Source organism: Lampetra fluviatilis, chromosome 58 (genome assembly GCF_964198595.1).
Source record: "Lampetra fluviatilis chromosome 58, kcLamFluv1.1, whole genome shotgun sequence".
Lineage (NCBI taxonomy): Eukaryota > Metazoa > Chordata > Hyperoartia > Petromyzontiformes > Petromyzontidae > Lampetra > Lampetra fluviatilis.
The window spans coordinates 3167427-3191814 of record NC_136332.1 but is presented as its reverse complement, the minus strand read 5'-3'; the positions used below and the strand labels follow the sequence as shown (position 1 = coordinate 3191814).

Below are 24388 nucleotides of genomic sequence, written 5' to 3'. Positions count from 1 at the left end.
AGACGACATGCACGTATTCAGCAACTCGGGGAGGGGGGCAAACGTTGCAGTACGCCGCCACCGAGGAGATTCACGACGTACCCATCTGCGGAGCGACATTCTTGAGTGTTCCAATTCCCCTTCGAGCAATCCGGTTTCCCCCCCCCCGCCCCCCCCAACACGGAAACCAACACCAAATACGACGGGCCAAGAAGTCCCAACAACGTCTCAACAACGTAGCAGCAGCACCCTCCTCCTGCAAAGAAGTCTCGAGACTCGGCGACGCTTCGCCGGGTTAAGCGTCGCGCCCTCGTTAAGCCACTTCCCCCCACCCCCGCACCGCCCCTCTCACGTGCACCGCGTTCACCGGAGCGGACGTTGCTCCGTCGACGTCTAGGGGGGCCACGGCACGCATTGCGGTCCTCCTCCCTTTCCCCCCCTCCTCCCAGTAGGACGTCAAATCCCCTGTATCAGTGCGGCAAAAAAGGGGCTGTCGACAACAACCGTGACCCCCGCTCCGGCGGAAACGTTGGACAAAGCGGCGGGGAAGAGACAGAGACACGAAGAGGGGCTTTCGGGCGGTCTCATCGAATTGCACGCCGACAAAAGTTTAGACGCAAATTGGAGGAGCGTGGCCGGCGGGGAGGTGTGGGCGGTGGCGGCGGGTTTCTTTTTGACGGCCTGCCGCGGTAAAGTTACGGCCAAAGCGACGTCCACGCGTCCTCGGCAATCGCGCCCGGCACCTATGGAGGCGCTCCGTCCAGCAATGGATCGAACCAACGGCCGCACACGGCGCGCGTGCAAGGGGGCAGGGGACCGCGGCCGACCCCGAGAGATTCGACGCTCGGAACTTTTTTAATTTTTGGCCTGGCGTTAAGCACGGGGGGGGGGGGGGGGGGAAACCGGAGTTGATGGAGAAATTTCAGCCACTCGAGAGGGGAATGCAACACGTCGACACGTTTGCCACACAACTACTCCTCTCCCCACCCCTCCGTTTGCCACGGTGACGAGTATCCCAATCACCATCGTCATAATAACAAACAAACAAAATCGTCAGGCGATTATTAAATGTATGCATTGAGAACAGGTTGAAGCTATGCACTTCTAGACGCGACCCAAAGGTTATCATCTCCTATCTACACACACACAGACACAGATGGCTTTCCAGTATTGCCCCACACAACGAGTAACACTTCGTTTTCATTACTTTGTCTCCTGAATTTGCATCCCAATGTCGCCGTCGGCGGTCACGTCACGAGACAAAGTTCCCCACTCGAATCTCTCGCAGAGCAGCGCGACCCCCCCCCCCCCCTCGTGTCGAGAAAACAGTCCGAGGAAGCGGATATCACACAACTACTCCTGATATCCCTAACAAAGTGTGGGGGGGGGGGGGAGGGGCACAGCTCCGACGCCGAAGAGCAATGTTCGTCACGTAACAGTCAAACCGACAGATTTTTCTTTCTCAAAGAGCCGGAGAGATTCGGCTGAATTTAAACGTGGACCCGAATTCAACGTCATGGGTTTTTCCGCGCCGTCGTTTGGTCGAGGCAGAACCTGGTTTAATCCCCGGCGACGAAAACGTGCCACCCCGGCCACCTGAGCGTGAAGCTTTATTCATAAGGCGGAAAAAAAAGATTTTTTAAAGTCTCATCGGTCATGTGGTTTCCAGGAACACCGCACACGCTGGCACCCTCTAGTGGTGTCACTGCGCACGAGTCGTCGCGTTTTGAATCGACCACGATGCAATGCGGTCTTATCGCGTGCAGTGCCACAGCGGGAGAGACGGTGATACCAGGAGGGGTGGGTGGGTGGGTGGGCAGGTGGTCACGCGCATCAAACGGATTGCTATTGGATGGGCGACTACGGTGCGGACTTAAAAAGAAACATTCCAATGGAGCGGCGCATTTAACCGGCGCATGGTGAAAAAAAACACAATCGATGATTTAACGACGAAGTAAAACAAAAATAGCTAAAATACTTTTTCATTTGGTTGCGTCCGTTAATAAAATATGAATTACAAACTAACGCGGGGAGATGGGGGGGGGGATTAGCAGGGGGTTTGTTCAAATCGCCGAAATAAATCAACTCGTAATCACAGTTCCTCATCCACATCCTCGTTGGCGGGTCAACTCAGATCGCCAAGAATCACCTCTGACGATTTGCTAAATCCCGAGCAGTACCACTTTAGGACGATATTCGACAAGTCCCTTTTGCAGGGGACTGGCGCCTGCCACGGCAATGTGGAATTTCCCACCACTGGTGTCAAAAGGCTGCAAAATAAGAAACGATCACAGACCCCTCGACCCGCCCCCCCCCCCTCCCCTCAACGATTGCTTGGGAAGAGAACGGGAGAGTAAAAATAATACTTGGGGTGGATATTTATCTCGCGGCAGCAAGGCAGATCCATGGCCAAATTGCGGTAGAAAACCTGGCCAAAAAATCGGTGGCCACACAGACAAACTCTGACTGGATGTGGCCCTGCTAAGGCAATGGGAGGATGCAGTGTGGAGCAAGATGCGTGGCCAGTGGACGCGACTAACAGAGGCGCAGAGGAGCAGACCCTCCCTGCCACCATCCCTCCCCCCCCCATGCCATGTTAAATGGGACTTCTGGCTTCAGAAGAGTGATTTAAGAACACTGATTTGACGCGACTTCAGAACCGAGAAGGGGTCTTGGGGAGGAGGGGGGAGACAATTTGGGGCGATCAGAATTAAGTCAGGTTCATTTCGGCGATTCGACAAGACACCTCACCGTGGACAGGAAGGAAAACAATTGGAAGAAAAGACGAACATTGCACTTTTACGCAGTGTCAACATCGCACAAACGATCCCCCCCTGTAAGTCCCCCCCCTCACGCCCAAGCAAAGCTCTGCTCATCTTCACAACAACGAAAGATTCAGTGTATACGTCACCCTAAGCGTTGGTCTCGTTCGTCCCGAAGTGAAATGCGTGCAATGCTGAGGTTCTGAAAAAGTTCAAGCATCGTTTTTTGTCCCCCCACCCCCTCCACCCATCCCAAACGACTGTTTCCGTAATCTCTTTGTTTTTCGATTTTATCGTTTTTTTTATATCATCGTCATAAGTGAGCCCACGCTTTTTCCCTTGCATAGGAGTGTCAAAATCCCACGTCCGAAGAATTGCGTACAAAAAAAATTAAAAGTGCATTTCCACCTTGTCGAACGTTTCTTTATCTCGAAGTTTCGTGTCATTGTTTTTTGCGCCAGGGAAAATAAAAAATAATAAACGGTTAAACACAACTTAAAGAAAACGTTCGTTTAAATTAAATCGTTAGGTCCACACGCGTTTTTTTGTTGTAAATTGTCACTTATTATCGTAACCAGTGTTGAAACTAGAGTAAGAAAAAACATTGCTTTGGACAGTATGGAAAGTTCGCTATATTTCTCAAAAAGTCGGTGTCGTTTCTCTCCTTGAAAGATTCCTGCAAATTGGTGGGCGTCAAAAAAAAAATACCAACTCCTTGAAAACCCACAGCCACACAGCGTCAATACACCACCACCACCACCACCGCCGCCACCGCCGCCTCAACCCCCCAAAGACCGCCACAGTGAAGGATTTCTCAGGCAAAGAAATTATTTGAACCAACTATTTCCCTACGGCGCAAGGAAAGCTTGCTTTCTTTTTGGAATTCGGAGATACATCCGAAGGTTAAACCATCCGCGTTGCTTTCCGTTCGTCGTTACCCACCCCCGCCCCGTGGCTCCCCTATCCCTCGCCCCCCCCCCACCACCCACCCACCGCTCGCGTTCAAACCCCTAAAAATAATTTCACATGGGAAGATTCACAGCATCAAAACGCAACAAAAAAAACCCTAAAACAAACCCGTCGAAAATATGTTCACACCACTAAAAACGTTATAGAGTTCGTTGAAGGCACATTACTGGACTTAATATCCCAAAAAATCTTCCAGCCGACGTCCGTCATCTTACTATCCTCCGTCTACCGACCCCACCGGGAGACGTTTCTTGAACGAGCCACTTCCTCCCCCGCCGCGCGCGTGCGGTGTCGGCCGCCGACAGAAATTCGGAGGGGGGGCTTCCCCCTCCCCCCCCCCCCCTGCAATCGCCACGGCCACCCTCCCCCAGCACTGGATTGCATATTCGAGTCCTCGGCGGTTGATCAAAGTGTTGAATAAAACCGCTTCTCTCTCGGGGGGACGGGGGAAGAGCAAACGGGTCCTATCGTTTTTGTGTTGTGTTTTTTATTTACGTGCTTAACTTTTTACTCCAACCGGACCGCACGTTTTCCTTTCTCGCCAGCCGGGAAGAAACTTGGTCACGTCGGTCGAGAACGTGCCGGGGTCCCCGCGGCGATTCGGGATGCAGGCAGCGGGCGGTGGGTGGCGGCGTTGTTGTAACAGTTTCTTGAGTAACTCAAAACCGCTCCTCCACCCCTGTTCCTCGCCAAACAACGGCACGATAGTTTTCAACGCCATATTCAAATGCGTCGAGATCTGATCAACAAAAGCAGACCCCCGGGGAACGTCTGCTGGTGAACATCTCGTCGGCGTCGTGTCTGTTAAGGAGTTCTCATCGCAGCGTAGAGCGTTCGGACATGACCCCCACACCCATCGTTGCCCTCTTCCTGGGGCGTGACTCCCCAATCAGGAAGCACCCAGCGCGCGCAAGGGGTCACACACACGCACACAGCACCAGGGTCAAAGTCTCCCCCCCCCCCCGTTCCATGCGTGGTGGCGTTCCGTCTCCGCTGGTGGGTCCCAAGGCAGCGGTGGAAATTCCCGCATTCCCATGGCGGTGAAGGGGGAATGCCGGTTGATCGCTTGCGTCGACTTCCCCACAAAGTGGTACCACTCGTTTTAGCAGCGATAGCGGTGGAAATTCCACATTACCGTGGTGGGGGGGTGGGGGGGGGGACGGGACCGGTTTCTGCATGGAGGACGATCGCTCGCGATGACTTCCCGCAGAGCGGGATCAAACTCAAGTTAGCGGGCGACAGCGGTGAAGATTGAACATCTGCGTGGTTGGGGGGCGAGTTTCTCTCCCCGCGTAGCACTCTCTCGCTCTCCCGCAAAAAAGTGGGGACCGCTCGGTTGAAGCGGCGACCAACGGCGGAAAATCCACATCGATCGTGGCAGGAGACGGCCACTCGATGGGGACAACCGTTCAACCATCGGCGGAGTCGACCAGCGGTCGGGGGGGGTTGGGGGGATCGGAGCTCGCGACGAGTGCGGTGCTCCGACCGTTGCGCTACTCGGCAAGGCTGTCCGTGGCGCCGCACCGAAGCGCAGAGCCCCCCTCCCCCAAAGCGCGGGGGGCCAGGGTAGCCGCCCCCCCCCCCCCCCGATTCGCCATCTACACTAGCTAGGGACGGCTCCGCTAGTTGGTACGGATCAGCGCGATGGGGCCCCACCTCCTCCCCCCCCTCTACATTTAAACGCCGCGCGCTCAAAACTCTACGCGCTTCGTCACACGGCACTAACGCGTCAACACAGAGACGTGTGCATTTTTGTTTATATACCCATGATGTAACACATAACCCGACGTGCCCCCCCCACCCACCCCACACTACCGGCAATTAGAAGAATTGTCACGATTCAAGGTGGCTTGAGCCACTTTGTTCGCGTCGTCAGCCGAAATGTAAACGGTAGCGTTTAATTTGCATATGAAAGGTAAAGCTGCAGCCCTGCAATTGCTCGCTCATGCCACTGCTGGCCTCACCACAGAGGACGTATTTCGCCGACTCCAGACGTCTTGCGAGGTGGTGGTGGTAGTACCCACACATTTTACCCCACACGATCATGTCTAGAATCAGCTGTAAATAAACTTGCGCCATCAACCGACGCCATTATCCTGAGCATTATAAACTAAACCTTATAACCGGTGTATCTTTTTACGCATTCCTAAAATTTCTTACTTTCCCCCCCACCCCCCTCCCCCCGCCGTATATATTTTGTAACTGCCTAGTAGAATTGTTTCGCTACTCGGCAAATTGAGACACCGTCCCGTGCGTACAATTCAGCATCGGCTGCCGTGGGTCGACCGCGAGCGGCCAGCAACGTGGGGTCCCAATTTTGAAAAACGTTGCTGATCATTTGCTCTGTTGGGATTCTGCCCCCCCCACTCCCCCCCCACCCCCCCTCCCCCCACTACGAATCCACAGCATCGCGCTGGCCGGGGGAGACACGGCAGCACCACCTCCTTCTCTCGCCATCACTTCCCCCGGTGCCTCCAACGTCGTCACGTGTGACAACATTGTTAAATATTATTTCGCATTATTACACATAAACTTCGCAAACCACCCCCCCCTCCCTCCCTCCCCCCAAGGCACCACACATTGTAAAGTGCAACGTCCTCGTGCGTGCGTGTAAACTTTTACACTGACCAGCAGCCTTGAGGCCTTGAGGCAGGGTCCGCACACGCGCGAGCTGTGGTTTGCGCGACGAAGAAATGAGATTGCGCGTCCGCGATCGTTAACGGCCGAAATCCCCGGGGGGGGGGGGGGGGGGACGACGACGACGACGCAAAGCGTGGCAGCGCGGGAGGGCGACGGAAGACGTCGCTGCAAATCCTCGCTGCGGTCGTCGGTCGCCGGCAACTGGACGCGCAACTCCTCGCAAACCCGGTTGCCGACACACGTCCGCCCACAAGCGAATTCCGTTGCACGCAAAGCACCACACGTTGCACAAGCGAGCGCTCGGGAGTTGACCCCGGCTTAACGGCTACGACCGCTCGTCAACTAATAGTACCCGACCGCCACTTCACAGCAGGTCTGCAGTGACTGCTAAAGAAGGAAAGAACGATTCACTCCCCCTCCCCACCCCCTCACGCAGCCCACTTGCCATAGGAATGTGGAATCGCCACCGCTGGCTCAAGGCTGTAGATACAGCGACACGCACACTACCATGCCTTGACAAACCGTCAAGAATTTGGATTGATTGATCAACCTTCGTATTTCCAGCTACGGTTTTGGTGGTGACCTCGGCGTTTCAACTTCTCCGCGTTGAAGGCGGAGAAGCTGACGTCGTCACCATCCGTGCCGTCGTTTGCGTGCATACCAAGCTGCCGTAGACTTTCAACCCTCCTCGTAGTCAAAGTCAGAGTTGTTGGCGAAGTCTCCCGTAAAAATGTTGACTTCGAAATTATTGCCATCGTCATCATCATCATCATTTGCCACCTTTTGTCTTCACAACTGCATCGTAATCTTCAACTGCATCTTCATCGTCGTCATCGTCGTCGTCGTATTCAACTGCATCGGCGTCAAACACAAATGGCACGTGTTTGTTTCGAGCTCCAGCCAGATTCACCATCTGGACCACCAGGCATCTGTGTCTTCATCCTCACTAACACCGCCACCACCGCCGCCTTCAGTATCAATCAACCATCCTCTGTATCAAATTAAGAAATGTTGCCGCTTTCATTCGGCGTAGTGATGACCATTATTAATAGCATCATCATTATCATCAGGATATCCCTCACCACTCACATAAACCTGCCCCACCTCCATCATTCTTTAACACAATCAACTTCACATTACGATCATCACCCATGACTGCGATTACAATCATTAACCCAATTATCACCACCACCACCACAATGAACACCCTCACCACTCCCATCACAAACGCCTTCAACACGACAACTACAAAAACCCACCACTACTGCTATCACCACCACTACTATTTTCACAGCCATCGCACCAATATAACCACCGCAACCCATCACTCAATATGATCAACCCCAACACCACCACTCCCACCTCCCAAGTGCACATTCATTGCACAATCACTGCCGTCATTACCATCACCATCATCACAGCCGCCAACACTATACCATCCTCAAGTGCAAGATCTTTACCACCACCACACTCATTACCAACACCATTACCACAACCACACTCACCACCAACACCGACACCACCACCATCACCACAACCACCACATTCACCACCACCAGCCACCTTCTTTCATCACAGGCCGTCGGTGCCCAGCAGGTCACCGGGCAGGAAGGCGTTGAGCGACGCAGAGACCCCGTTGGAGGAGAGACCACCGCCGACCCCGCCCCTCGATGCGTCCCTCTGGGGGGGGGGGGGCCCCCCCGCCCCACAGCGACATCGAGCCGCCCGGACCGGACCCCCAGAGGCCGGCGTCGCTGCTCCAGCCGCCCCCCCCACCGCCGCCCCCGCCGCGCGGGCTGGGCCCCCAAGACGACGAAGACGACGAAGAGGGCGGCAGAGACGTGGGCGGCGGCAGCTGGGAGGTGATGACGCCAGGTTGGGCGAAGAACTGGCTGATCTCGTCGTCGTCGGCAAACCCTGCGATGATGGTGGTGTTGCTGAGGATGCACCTGGGAGGAGGCGGTGCGGGGGGGCGGGTACAACAGTGAATGAATGGGGAGATGTTAGTGCCGATCCTACTGATGCCGATGCTGCGATGATGGTGGTGTTGCTGAGGATGCACCTGGGAGGAGGCGGTGCGGGGGGGGGGGGTACAACAGTGAATGAATGGGGAGATGTTAGTGCCGATCCTTCTGATGCCGATGCTGCGATGATGGTGGTGTTGCTGAGGATGCACCTGGGAGGAGGCGGTGCGGGGGGGGGTACAACAGTGAATGAATGGGGAGATGTTAGTGCCGATCCTACTGATGCCGATGCTGCGATGATGGTGGTGTTGCTGAGGATGCACCTGGGATGAATGGGGAGATGTTAGTGCCGATCCTGCCGATGCTGCTGCCAATGTTGGTACTCATGCTAATGGTGCTGATGATGCTTATACTGATACTGCTGCTAATGGGGCTGATGAGATTGAGGCTGCTGCTAATGGTCCTGCTGATAATGGTGCTGATGCTTACACTGATAATGCCAATAGTGCTGATGATGTCGATACAACATACATACATCAGACAGTACGTATATACGAGCACAGTGCAATGCCAACGCGATTCTAATCCCACACCTTCTTAAGGCGGTGCCTTAAGAAGTTCAACATACAAAGTCTGTTCTGCTAAAAGGATGTTGTTGTCAAACGAGACTTGGATATAACGCGATTAATGTATCAGGGAACACTTTTATATAAAGCGGATGCGAATTGGATATAATGCAGAGGTCGCAAACGGGTTTTGATTCCTTACCCGTACCCGGCCGCACCACGGTCGCAAACGGGTACCCGTACCCAGCCGTACCCGTACCCTACCCGATACCCGGCCGGGTACGGGTACGGCCGGGTACCCGATTGCGACCTCTGTGATCAAGCCATGTTGCAAGCGCGGGTGGGTTGATTCTAGGAACTAGAATTGTGAGAAGAGACAAGACGTTGGGAAATGAGTGACAAACAGTTACTCCCCAGTGACTCACGGCCTACCTGTACCCGTACCCGGCCGCACCAGGGTCGCAAACGGGTATCCGTACCCGGCCGGGTACGGGTAGCCGGGTATCGGGTAGGGTACGGGTATCGGGTACCCGATTGCGACCTTTGATAGAATGCGATTGAGTGAGCAGAACTACATCGCACGAAGAGGACAAGGGATTGTACAAGCTGCCTCGGCGGAGCATCAACATCACACAGGGCAGTGGGATTGCTGCTGGACGCTTCTAGATGCTACCCACGCGCCTCAGTCTTTGTTCGGCCTGCGTACGCATCTCCCGTGTCATCGTAGACTGGGTTTAACCCCTCTCTATTATAAGGCGATGTTTCCATGACGCGGTGTTCTTGAGGAACGCAACTAGCACCGCGTGACAGGAGAACGGACACCGTACACAGGCAGGTGGTGATGGTGGAACCCGGAGAACAATCCACGCGACCACCACGGGTGGGTGGGTGGTAAGAAAGGTCGCGCAAACTCCAAATACACAGCACGCATCGCCAGAGTACAGGGTCAAACCCCTCGACCTGCGTTCCACGGCTGCTGCTGCTGGTGGTGCTGCTGGTGGTGGTGCTGCTGGTGGTGCTGCTGGTGGTGGTGGTGCTGCTGGTGGTGCTGCTGGTGGTGGTGGTGCTGCTGGTGGTGCTGCTGGTGGTGCTGCTGGTGGTGCTGCTGGTGGTGGTGGTGCTGCTGGTGGTGGTGGTGGTGCTGCTGGTGGTGGTGCTGCTGCTGGTGGTGCTGCTGGTGGTGGTGGTGCTGCTGGTGGTGGTGCTGCTGGTGGTGGTGCTGCTGGTGGTGGTGGTGCTGCTGGTGGTGGTGGTGCTGCTGGTGGTGGTGCTGGTGGTGGTGGTGCTGCTGGTGGTGGTGCTGCTGGTGGTGGTGGTGCTGCTGGTGGTGGTGCCGGTGGTGCTGCTGGTGGTGTTGCTGCTGGTGGTGGTGCTGCTGCTGGTGGTGCTGCTGGTGGTGGTGCTGCTGCTGGTGGTGCTGCTGGTGGTGGTGCTGCTGGTGGTGGTGGTGGTGCTGCTGGTGGTGGTGCTGCTGGTGCTGGTGGTGGTGCTGCTGGTGGTGGTGCTGCTGGTGCTGCTGGTGGTGGTGCTGCTGGTGGTGGTGCTGGTGGTGGTGCTGCTGGTGGTGGTGCTGCTGGTGGTGGTGCTGCTGGTGGTGGTGTTGGTGCTGCTGTTGGTGCTGCTGGTGGTGCTGCTGGTGGTGGTGGTGCTGCTGGTGGTGCTGCTGTTGGGGTGGTGGGGGGGGGAGACCGACTCACATGTGCAGCGCCTTCTGCGCCCGCTGAGCCTCCAGCTCGGAGCCGTAGCACACCAGGGCGTTGCTGTGTGCCAGGCTCAGGTGGAAGGTGACCAGAGGGCCGTGCTGCATGCACAGCGTGCGCAGGGTGGCGCCGTCCACCTACACGCAGCCCGGTGACACGCACATAGACAAAGGTCCCCCGAGTAGCCTCAACAGACTGTTGGGGGGCAAGGGCAGATCGTGCTGGCCACCTACGCGCAGCCCGGTGACACTAACGCACACAAAGACAAAGGTCCCCCGAGTAGCCTCAACAGACTGCTGGGGAAAGTGCTGTTAGGGGAGCAGTCGCGCCTATGAAGGCCGGCATGGCACACGAGGGGGCATGGGTGGCCAGCACCACCCCAGCCGCCTTTGTCTCCCCAGTGGCGATGTTTTCTACACCCCACGCCAGGTACTCATTCGAGAGGCTGGGCCTCATAGGGGAGGCCTAGGACCGGTTCAGATAATCGTTACTGGTGTCGGCCGTGTAGCTCAGTGCGCTAACCGCTCTACTACCGCTGCCCACGGCACTGTACGTACATCCACACACCCAAGGGCACATAGACAAAGGTACAAAAATATATTCTAAACAAGAGAGACTCCCGGAATTGGAAGAGAGAAGAAACCGCACCTGTGGTGTGAGGTTCCTCAAAATCAGCCACGTGCTCAGCCGAGTTGAAGTACCACAGTCATTGCTCCAGCTTTGAGCTGCAGACAAATGATAGAAACGCACGCACAGAGAGACGCAAACACACACACAGTTAAACTTACACACACAGTTAAACGTACACATACAGGCAGGCACACACACACACAGGCAGGCACACACACACATGCAGGCAGGCACACACACACACACGCAAGCACACACACACAGTTAAACTTACACACACACATGCAGGCACACACAGTTAAACTTACACACACACATGCAGGCACACACACTTAAACTTACACACACAGTTAAACTTACACACACAGTTAAACTTACACATACAGGCAGGCACACACACACACAGGCAGGCACACACACACATGCAGGCAGGCACACACACACACACGCAAGCACACACACACAGTTAAACTTACACACACACATGCAGGCACACACAGTTAAACTTACACACACACATGCAGGCACACACACTTAAACTTACACACACAGTTAAACTTACACACACAGTTAAACTTACACATACAGGCAGGCACACACACACACAGGCAGGCACACACACACACAGGCAGGCACACACACACAGTTAAACTTACACACACAGTTCAACTTACACATACAGGCAGGCACACACACACACACAGGCAGGCACACACACACATGCAGGCACACACACACACACGCAAGCACACACACACAGTTAAACTTACACATACAGGCAGGCACACACACACATGCAGGCACACACACACACACGCAAGCACACACACACAGTTAAACTTACACACACACATGCAGGCACACACAGTTAAACTTACACACACACATGCAGGCACACACACACACAGAGTTAAACTTACACACACATGCAGGCACACACAGACAGCCACACACACAGTTAAACTTACACACGCAGGCAGGCACACACAAGAATAACACACACGGTTAAACTTATACACATACAGGCAGGCACACAAGAACACACACAGTTAAACCTATACACACAGGCAGGCACACACACACACAGTTAAACTTACACACAGGCAGGCAGGCAGGCACACACACAAGAACAACACACACAGTTAAACGTACACACATACAGGCAGACACACACACAGTTAAACTTACACACACACACAGACAGGCACACACACAATTACATTTATTGCGCCAGCGTCCCCAAACGCGGTCGCAAATCAAGACGCTCAACTAATTCAAGCCGTCGCCGCCGCGTTCACCTTCCCACTGCTGGGAAGACGACGACGATGACGACGAGGGCGGCCACTTGGACGCGTCCTGAGAGATGGGCTTGGGCCCACCCAGCCCACCCAGCCCACCCATTCCCGGAGGATGCCTGGGCCGGTACGGGGGTTGAACCGGGGCCTTGGCAGCGCCCCCTGCTCCCCCGCCGGAGGCGGAGGAGGATGGGTTGGCGGTGGATGGCGACGACGAGGGCTTCCACAAGTCGAGGGCTGGAGAGGCGGCAGTGGACCATGGCTGGCGAATGTCTTCAGGGGACTTGGCTGCGCAACACACAACACGCATCGGTATCAGTTAAGCAATGGGGGTCGTCCCCCCCCAATAGACGAACGCACAGAAACCATGGACTGTCACTGGATCCTATAAGACGAACGCTGAACATACAAACGCTGGATCCGTCGTTTAAAGATCGAGCGACAAAATTAATGCTTGGCCCATAGAGCAACTGCTGGACCCCATAGACCAGGGGTCGGCAACCAAAATAACAAGAAGAGCCATTTCTTTCCAATTCGGTACAAAATTCAGTATTTCAAGAGCCGCAATGCATCTATGTACATACGTACATATCGTCAAGAAGCAGCCCGTAAAGAGCCGCATGCGGCTCCGGAGCCGTAGGTTGCCGACCCCTGCCATAGACTAAAGCAGGACTCATAGACTAACACTGGACCCGTAGATTAACACTGGACCCACACAAAAACACTCAACCCACAGATTAACACTGGAGCGATACAATAACACTCAACCCATAGACTAACACTGGACCCGTAGATTAACACTGGACCCACACAAAAACACTCAACCCACAGATTAACACTGGACCCATACAATAACACTCAACCCATAGAATAACACTGGACCCGTAGATTAACACTGGACCCACACAAAAACACTCAACCCATAGATTAACACTGGACCCATACAATAACACTCAACCCACAGATTAACACTGGACCCACACAAAAACACTCAACCCATAGATTAACACTGGACCCATACAATAACACTCAACCCACAGATTAACACTGGACCCACACAAAAACACTCAACCCATAGATTAACACTGGACCCATACAAAAACACTCAACCCATAGATTAACACTGGACCCATACAATAACACTCAACCCACAGATTAACACTGGACCCACACAAAAACACTCAACCCATAGATTAACACTGGACCCATACAATAACACTCAACCCACAGATTAACACTGGACCCACACAAAAACACTCAACCCACAGATTAACACTGGACCCACACAACAACACTTAACCCACAGTTTAACGCTGGTCACAGACTAAAATACGTTAACACGGGTTCTCACAGGATGCGCTTCCGTAGCAGGAGTCGAACCCGTTTTGGAAACCGTTGGAGTTCAGGGGATAGCTCCAAGCCGGCGACACCGAATCTGTAGGAGAGATGAACGGGGCACAGAGAGACGCGGTCCGCGACGTTATTTGATCATCATGACGGTACCCTGGGGCACACAATAATACAAAATGGCCTAGGCAATTAATATTTTATCTCTGGGACGCTATTTTTTCCAGGGGTGTTACTTAACTCCGCGACTGGGTTACCAATCAATCCGAAATCGGTGCTACTCTGCGATGTCGAAACTCAGCGAGGAAGACTGCGCCGAAACCCTGAACGCTCGTACGCACCGTAGTGGTGCGTCGTGTACAGCTCGTCGAGACGAGTCGATCGCCGCATCGCCGACCATCGACAGACTAACAATGACTGCATCACGGACATCGCGCGCGAGAGCCGGGGTACTATGGTACCCCCCCCCTGGATACCGCCATGAGGCTCATTTCCACAAAGCAGTTCCCGTATAAATCCTGAAGATTCTACGACAATTGCGCTCGTCACACACAAAGCGTTTGCCACAAGTGAAGCACAAACACCTCGCGGCTTATCTCGTCGAGGGGCATAAACCTTCATCACGTGGATTCCGCTCATCGCAGCAGCAGCAGCAGCGGCGGCTTTTGACCAATCATGGAAACAAAGGCGGTCACCGCATCGTGCGGCGCTTTCAGATGCGCTTCTGCGGCCGTCTGGAACGCTCTTTCCTTCCGATATGAGGAAGCCACTGGAGATAGGCACTTTTAAATCATCTACGTTGAAAACTAATTTCTGCACCTCCAATTACGCGGGCGGCTACATACGCTGTGAGAGAAGTTTGATATGCATACATTCACGTGGCGTCAAAGTGCACCCATCCTGGCACCAGCACTGTGATGATGTCACTGCGACTTAATGGCGGACGTCAAATGCTATCGTTGTCATTATTACGAGGTTTGTGTACCCGGGAAAGCCTCACAGAGTCTCAAGACGTTTCATTCCGAACAGAAAGGCACCCGAGTCGAGAATGGAAGCCAGTGCCGCCACTGCGTCAACACCCTGTGTCCGTGTGTGTGTACGTGTGTGAATCATGGGGAGCGGTAGTGTAGTGGTGGTTAGCGTAATGCGCTAAGATCCCAGCGACCCGAGTTCCATTCCTGCCCACGGCCAACCACCAGTGGACACTTATCTGAACCAATCCTGGGCCTCCCTTCGGTAGACTTAGCCTCAAATGAGCACCTTGTGCCAAGTTTGAACATCGCCACTCGAGGCAACGGCTGACGCTTGTGCGCAAGCTAACAGCGCTTGCCGCTACGGTCTGTTGACGCTACAAAGGGGGATTAGTGTGTGCGTGTGTTCTGGACTCACTTTGAATAGCCGAGTCAGCATCAGAGTCCGAGTCAAGATACTGCATACCCTTCCAAGGCTCCCCTGGACGGAATTCTTAAAGCACAGGCAAGATATACAACATGATCGTCATCAGCCACCGTCCATTCACTGGTACATCAAGGCCCACTCCCCCAAGCCTAATTATGGCTAACATAACCAGAGTACACACGCACACACATATATACAAATACTTACACACGTACACATGTAAACAAATATCTACATTATAGCCTTCACGGGTGTTGAGCAAGTGCTGTTATAAGCGAGCATCTGTTAAGGCCGGGATCCTGCAGTGGAGGGGGATGTTGTGGCCAGTACCATGTCTCCCCAGCGCTAACTCTTAAACGTCGCACCAGATGCTCCTCCCAATGTCCTGACAGCTATTGGGGTCATCAGACCATACTTCACCACGCTGGCCGGTAGTGGTTTGTTAAGGGGGATGTTAGCCGAGAATCAAACTCGGGTCGCTGGGTTCACGGCGCAGTGTGTTAACCACGACTCTAACCACGCGTACACACACGTACGCAGTACATACAAATACATATACACACACTCACAAATAAATCATAGATCAGCAATCGTCCCATAGACTAATAGTTGGTCCCCATAGACTAACACTGGACCCATTGAATAACACCGGTTCTATAGCCCATCAGTGATCATATAAAATTACAGTGGTCCCATAGACTAGTCTGTTTCCTAGACAACACTAATCCTATAGAACAACACGAGACTTACACTGGTTTCATAGACAAACACTGGCCCAATCGTCTTAACACCGCACCCACATAAAATAACTTTGGTCCTATAAAATAATAGACACAGACCAAGGCACACAGACCAACACTGGTTACCTAAAGCAACACTGGACCCATAGACCAACCTCGTTCCCAAACAGCTTAACACGTAGTAGGCTAACGCGACCGATATTCATAATAAAGGTTGTTGGGTTAGATCGCTTAAGTATAAATGTGTCGTAACCCTCCTCTCCACCCGACACAGCCAGTAAGGTTTGGCAAGTAAACAAAGGTGCTTCAATCCACAGGTAAATCGCCCAAAACGTCTACTACTAAAATTATAAATGTTGTGGATTCATTCTCCAACACACCAGTGGGCTGAAGCAGTAACCAACTGGCACGTTGTGTTTCGATTTAAAGCTTTCGTGACTGCAGGGATTCATCTTCTTGGTTCTTTCGGTAAAGTCACGTAGAAGGGAAATAATAAAATAAATAAAATAAATTCTATTTTATTCTTATTACTTTATTTCCCTTCTACGTGACTTTACCGAAAGAACCAAGAAGATGGCACATTGTGTTTACGTGACAATCCTTACTGGCTGTGTTGGGTGATGACACATTCATACTCGCACGATCTCACCCAAAAACCTTCGTTATGAATTTGTCCAAGTCTTAACACCGGAGCCCAGAGACCAACACTGCACTCAAACGAACTGTCAATGAACCCAAAGGTCAACTCGTACCAGGAGGCCAACCAATTCCTTCCGTGCCGTTGGACACTTTTCCTCCGCCGGGTGGTGGCGGCGAGGGAGAGAGGAGAACAGGCGCGGCCCCAGGCTTCTCCCTGTGCAAGGCCCCACTGGCCGCCCCAACTGTGGCTGCCGATAACGATGATGATGATGACGATGACGCTCCCGATGATGTAGATGTGATGGTGGTGGCATTGGGATGCTGGGACCAGGGGTCTGAGAGAAGCTGGGCTGCGTTTGAGGAGGCCAAAGACTGGGAGCCTAGAGAGACCGAGAGAGAGAGAGCGTTAGTGTTACCGTCATCATAATAATCGAAAGATATGGTCTATCCGCTGCTGGGTGAAGGTTGCCCTACGCTTTTACCGTTACTCACGGTCCTGCGATGCCACAATTCACCTCACTTCTGCACAAGAACTGATCTCAATCATCCCCCCAAATCCAGTGCGAAAATACACACCGACATCTAAAATAAATACAAAGACAAGTCGACGTACACAAAGATACACACACACACCCCATACACAACGACACATACGTACAAAGACAAAGATCCCACCACCACCCGTGTAGCCTTTATAGCCTGTTCTGGCAAGTGCTGTTTGCTGATAATGATAAGCAGGTGCAGCAAGGTGATGGTGTGGCTGACACCACATCCATCGTGACATCAAGAGTACAATCGGGGCAGGATTGAGGATAAAGGCAAACTTCAGAGCTGTGTTTAGTTTGTTGTCCTTCCACCGCACCTCCGATTAGCACGGTTGGCCACGTATGGTGCAAAAGAAGTTCAACATATATACACGGCATACTACAACTACGATACACTACACTACGTTAGGTGCCAAAGTTGACGATACATACACTACAAACTACACACCTCACTACTCTCCACTACACTATACCGCTAAACTAAATTAAAAGTACATTTCTTTAGAACTGCTTTTTGTGTTTCGTTGGTTGTCCTTTCCCCGCACCTCCAATTAGTACGGTTGGCTACGTACAGTGGCAAAGTTCACACATACACTACATGCTACACGACCGTATCCTACACCACTGCACTAAATTGAAAATGCATTTCTTTATAGCTGTTATTTTGTGTTGAGTGGTCCCCTTCCTCTGCATCTCCGATGAGTACGGTTGGCTACGTAAGGTGCAAAAGAAGTTGAACATACCAAGTGCAAAATACAAAGTATCATAATAGCAGAGCCTCTTTAACTGTATATATATAATTCACGTTTGTGATGTACAGATCCATGATGTTTTTCACATCGTGTTGATGAGTCGCTTTATTGAGCTATCATTTGTGGCCAGGTAGCTTCTGAGAAATAAGCTAATATAGCTAAGTGGGCTTTACTTATTTTCTTGGTTCTTTCGGTAAAGTCACGTAGAAGGGAAATAATCAAATAGTAAAAATATAAAACAATAAAATTATCACGACGTTTCGATTGCAACACAAGCGATCATCATCAGCTGAGAAAATCACAGCAAGAAAATGTGAAAAAAGTGGCGGTTTTCAAATTTTCTTGCTGTGGTTTTCACAGCTGATGATGATTGCTTGTGTTGCAATCGAAACGTCGTGAGAATTTTATTGTTTTATATTTTTACTATTTTATTATTTCCCTTCTACGTGACTTTACCGAAAGAACCAATAATATGAATCCCTGCAGTCACGAAAGCTTTAAAGTGGGCTTTACTTGGTAAGATAAAAAAAGATAAAACATAGTTTAGTTTGATTTGTAAATATATATTTTTTTCAAGTTATTTGTTTACACCCTTCCTATACTTTGCACAACTGTCGTAGATTTCTGTATTGTTCATTGTTGTAACGTTAAATTTCGATTTAAAGCTTTCGTGGACTGCAGGGATTCATCTTCTTGGTTCTTTCGGTAAAGTCACGTAGAAGGGAAATAATAAAATAATAAATATAAAACATAATAAAATAATTCTCACGACAGACCTGTTCTTCACCTGAGGACGGCTGCTTCCGTTGTGGCCGAAACGTCGTGAGAATTATTTTATTATGTTTTATTTTTATTATTTTATTATTTCCATTCTACGTGACTTTACCGAAAGAACCAAGATGATGTTGTGACGTTGTGATCTGCCCTAACCAGACATCAGTAAAACAAAGAGCTTCACAGCTCATCAGATTCCTCCGATACAGTAGAACCTCTCTTAACGACGGTAATTGGTTCCACGAAACTGGTTGCTAAGTGATATGGTCGTTAGGCGAGTATAAGAAGTGCACGTTAAAGGCTTAATTCGTAACGATAGCATCGAAAGTTATCTTTTTGATCCAATTTATTTTTTACTATATGTTTAAACAATGGATATTGACACACAAAGATACTAACAACATTATAAACACATGATATTAAAAGAAAAACGGTTCATCCGTGCATTAATTAATATTTACTGTACCTACAACAGCCCGTCGTTAACAGGGGAATGGTCGGTAAGCGAACACATTGGGCTCTATGGAGGCACTACACTACCATACACTACACTACTATACACTATACACTACACTCTACACTACACTCCTATACACTACACTACAATACACTACACTACCATACACTACACACTACACTCTACACTACTATACACTACACTACTATACACTACACTACTATACACTACACTACTATACACTACACTACTATACACTACACTACTACGCACTACTATACACTGCACTACAATACACTACCATACACTACACTAGTACACTACTGTACACTACTATACACTACACTACTGTACACTACACTACTATACACTACACTACTATACACTACACTACCATACACTACACTACTGTACACTACACTACTGTACACTACTATACACTACACTACTGTACACTACTATACACTACACTACTATACACTACACACTACACTACTACGCACTACTATACACTGCACTACTATACACTACACTACTATACACTACACTACTATACACTACACTACTATACACTACACTACTACACACTACACTACACTAGTATACACTACACTACTATACACTACTACACACTACACTACTACACACGACACATTGGGCTCTATGAAGGCTGGTCGTGAGGCGATTAGTCTTCAAGAGGGGTGGTCGTGAAGAGGGGTTTCTACTGTATACATGTTTTGATTCTCTTGGCACGATGTCCGACGTTTCGCTCCACATGCAGGGAAAGTTCCGGAGCAACTGAAAAGTTTATTTCGGCTTCTTCAAACAGCCATCACAACACTCCTGAAAAGGACGCTACAGGCACGTGGAGCGAAACGTCGGACGATGCTCAACAACGGTGCAGTAAAACAACCTGAAAAAACTTGGCCTGCCACCACCCGTTCCCCCTGGGGTTCACAACTACAGGAATTGGCATCTGTGTTTGCGCGGCGGGGATTGACTTTTGGATCGATATCTGGTGGAACTGCGTTGAACTCCGCGACGGTAAACTGCGTGGTTCCCACATCCCCAGGCTGAGATTCAAGGTCTGTATTTGGTCTGCGGAAAATGTGGTGAAAACCAACCACTCCTTCTAGATTTGAAGCTTTCGTGACTGCAAGGATTCATACTCTTAGGTTTTTTTTCGGTAAAGTCACGTAGGTAAAAAAATATAATAAAAATTAATAGAAGTAATAATAGAAATAAAATAGTAAATCACGACGTTTCGGAGGCAACACAAGTCTCCGTCATCAGGTGGGACCGTCACAGCTAGATTTACTGTATCAAGTGAGGCAAAACAAATTGTATTTAAGGGCTTGTCTCAGTAAATTTAACGGTGACGGTCCCACCTGATGACGGAGACTTGTGTTGCCTCCGAAACGTCGTGATTTATTATTTTATTTCTATTATTCTATTAATTTTATTTTTTACTTACGTGACTTTACCGAAAAATTCTAAGAGTATGAACCAACCACTCGTTCACTCACTCACTTATTTATTCAATCCTTAATTTGCCAGCAAGTCACTCACTCACCAACCCAATGAGTGCACTACACACTCCCCCCCCCCACCCCGCTATGGTGATCTCAGCTGTGCGGCCGGCCCGGTGTCTGCGTTCGGTTGGCAGGAATCGATTTTTACCGAGATCTGGCAACCGGCATTGCCGAGTTGCACTTCATTAGTCAACTGCACCGTTTGGACAACCGCCCTAGGTGCCGACCGTGAGCCTGTTTGCGATCGTCTAAGAAACGAAGTTGAATTTCGATTTAAAGCTTCTTTCGTGACTGCAGGGATTCATCCTCCTGGTTCTTTCGGTAAAGTCACGTAGAAGGGAAGTAATAAAATAATAAAAGTCTGAATGTCTACTCGACAGACCTGCTCTCCACCTGAGGACGGCTGCTTGCGTTGTGGCCGAAACGTCGTGAGAATTATTTTATGTTTTACTTTTATTATTTTATTATTTCCATTCTACGTGACTTTACTGAAAGAACCAAGAAAACAAAGTTGAATTGCTTAATCAAACGCGATTTGACGTTGACCATAGAGGAAGGGAAGGGGGGGGGGGCTGAGGGAGGGAGGGGGGTCCCTGTGTCTCACCGTGTTTGTCGGAGGTCACACTGCCCCCGGGACTGAGCGACCACTCCCTGAACCGAGAACCGATCGCCGACACGGGGTCCAAGGAGGCGGCCTCCGCTCCCGGCGCTGAGAAGGCAAAAGCGACAGAAAACGGAGAACGCCGATGTTAGTATACACACACGGGGGGGGGGGGGGGGGGGCGTTTCAACGAGTAGAGAAACGATAATTGTTTTTTACCCTTTTATCTGGCAACAAAACCGACACCTTTTTTTACAAGGAGTCATGTTTGCATTCCGACCACAATACCTGCGGTCAGAATGCAAACAAACAACACAACTCTGATAATGTATGCACTGTCCTTGAAGTTGATTGGTCCACACCCGAGACAGCTTTTCCTAGAGTCTAGTCTCACATGGTGTTGGACCAGATGACGCCAAAAGGCGTACAACTCAAAGACAATGCACCATCAGAGTATGAGAGCTCGGGGTAAGCATTTACACCATTGGAACCTCATTTGCCAGTAAAAAATATAATTGTTTTTTTACCCTTTTATCTGGCAACAAAACTGACACCTTTTTTACAAGGAGTCATGTTTGCATTGACCACAATACCTGCGGTCGGAATGCAAACAAAAACCACAACTCTGATAATGATATGCACTGTCCTTGAAATTGATTGGTCCACACCCGAGACGGCTTTTCTTAAAGAGGACTCCTTGTAAAAAAGGTGGAAGTAGAGGAATGTTTATCGTCATGGTGGCGACTGCATGAATCCGGAAGGTGGGAAAAAAACAAAACATCGCCTATCTTGCCTGCCGTCACCAGTGGGTTCACCGAAAAAGCAGCACAACCACCACCAGAAAAATATCGTCGACGTCGCGATAGCCGTCATCAACAACCATCGCCGCCACCGCGATTATAGTCACAAATCATGTTACCATAAATTTCGATTTAAAGCTTTCGTGACTGCAGGGATTCATCTTCTTGGTTCTTTCGGTAAAGTCACGTAGAAGGGAAATAATAAAATAATAAAAATAAAACATAATAAAATGATTCTCACGACGTTTCGGCCACAACGCAAGCAGCCGTCCTCAGGTGAAGACCAGGTTTGTCGGGGAGACAGCGTCCGAATGATTCAGAATTATTTTATTGTTTTATTTTATAATTTTTATTGTTTCCATTCTACGTGACTTTACCGAAAGAACCAAGAACATGTTACCATAATTAGTCACCGCCTTCAAGAACACCACTGCCGTCTATTCAATGCCGCCGACAAGGTCATAACCATCACTACCACCACTATCAGTAATACCACCACCACGACTACAACTATCACCCCACCTCCACCATTACCAATCACCACCACCACCCTTCACGACTACTACCACCACCTTCTTCATCGTCGTGGCCACCACCACCACCACCACCCCCCCACATACGAGGCAGGCTCTCCGTCCGTACCCAGGAGGAAAGAGTTGGTACCGAGCCGCTCCCTGCTCTGCACGTCCGCGTGGGGCGGCGGGGGTCCGTGCGCGTTTCCACGGTGAGACGACGCCCCTCTCTGGTGCAGCTGCTGCTGCTGCTGTTGCTGCTGCTGCTGTAGAATCGTGCTGAGTGTACGAGCCACCTGCACAAACGACAGAATAGACATCAAAGAAGGGAAGAAGTTGCTACAAACCCACCCCTCTCCCCCAACTTCGACACAACAGAATTTAGAATTCCTGAGAAATCGACCAAAACCGAATTTGAAAGCAATTCTTACACAACCCATCGGCAGCGCTGCTTTACCGGAGTGCATACATTTCCGCAGTATTGTTTCAAGAGGAGAAAATCTCTGACCGGTATTGACCAAGTGTCTCGTATGTACGTACGTATGTTGAACATCTTTCACACGGTACATGGCCAAGCGTTCTAATCGGATGTACTAATCGGGGGGGGGGGGTCTCATCAGCAGTCTGGCTTGCTTGGATCGTACACAAAGACACATACACAAGGATGTGCCACTACCCGGGCTCGCCAGGAGAAAGCAGGCTACAGCAAAAGCGCGAATAATATCTGTCCCTTCCGTGTGGCATAGCGTTGTCCCCTCAAACGAATGGAATTTTCCCCGGTTCCCCCCTTCCCGCATTTGTAAACACTCATTAATTGGCCAAAGAGATCTTAATATACAGGGTGCTTAAAAAAAAAAACTAACACTTCCGATAATTTGCAACAATACCACGAGAAATCTGCCTCCGAGCTCTGGAGACCACCTGGAGAAGATTCCAGGCACGCGTTGACAACGATGGCGAACAAGTGAGAGACTAACGTTTCGAAGCTATTTGTTATCATGTTACAGTGCATTATCCGTTCTTTTTCCATTAAAAAAGATAGTACAGTCGAACCTCGGAGATTGAACGCACCAGAACTCGAACAAAATCAGTGTTCGAACGATATTTCCCAACATTTTTTGCCCCGGAAACCGAACGAAATTCGGAGGTCGAACGGGCAATCACAACTTGAAAGAACCTAGTATAGTAATAGGTTTTTACCCTTTCAACTGGTACAAAACTGACACCTTTATACAAGGCATCATGTTTGTACCAGTTGAAAGGGTAAAAACCTATTACTATATTTTGCCACTGGTAAAGGAGGTCTCAGTGTAAATGCTTACCCCGAGCTCTCAATACTCTGATAGTGCGATGTTTTTGAGTTGGACGCCTTTTGGCGTCATCTGGTCCAACACCAATGGAGACTAGGCTCTAAGAAAAGCTGTCTCGGGTGTGGACCAATCAACTTCAAGGACAGTGCATATCATTATCATCATCAGAGTTGTTTCTTTTTGTTTGCATTTTGACTGCTTGTGTTGTGGTTATTGCAAACATGATCCCTTGTATAAAGGTGTCAGTTTTTGTACCAGTTGAAAGGGTAAAAACCTATTACTATATTTTGCCGCTGGTAAAGGAGGTCTCATAGTTGAAAGAACCTGTACGGCCGATACACCTATGGCCAGCGTGCATGACACTTGCCCAGACAAAGGTTTTATCGTGAGAGGCTCAGTTAAAAATATCACCCAGATAAGGCAGTAGCCAACCGAGTTGGGCAATCTTTTTAATGATAATGCAACGTGTCATTTTC

At 50.5% G+C, this 24388-nt stretch overlaps 1 protein-coding gene across 4 annotated transcripts in view; it reads right to left on the bottom strand.

The window, feature by feature from the left end:
* Positions 1-3742: 3742 nt before the first annotated feature.
* The window catches only part of LOC144950591 (uncharacterized), a 51819-nt gene continuing 31173 nt past the window's right edge, over positions 3743-24388 (bottom strand). For 3 of the 4 annotated variants that reach the window (XM_078880738.1, XM_078880740.1, XM_078880739.1), the window contains 9 exons: positions 22733-22898; positions 21294-21398; positions 16743-17009; positions 15242-15316; positions 13857-13940; positions 12509-12793; positions 11229-11305; positions 10578-10717; positions 3743-8299 (listed from right to left, as the gene is read on the bottom strand). In XM_078880738.1, the coding sequence (XP_078736864.1) occupies positions 7948-8299; positions 10578-10717; positions 11229-11305; positions 12509-12793; positions 13857-13940; positions 15242-15316; positions 16743-17009; positions 21294-21398; positions 22733-22898 (1551 nt within the window). In that variant the 3' untranslated portion in view covers positions 3743-7947. The remainder of the gene's footprint in view (positions 8300-10577; positions 10718-11228; positions 11306-12508; positions 12794-13856; positions 13941-15241; positions 15317-16742; positions 17010-21293; positions 21399-22732; positions 22899-24388) is intronic. The other variant, XM_078880741.1, reaches the window with a different exon arrangement.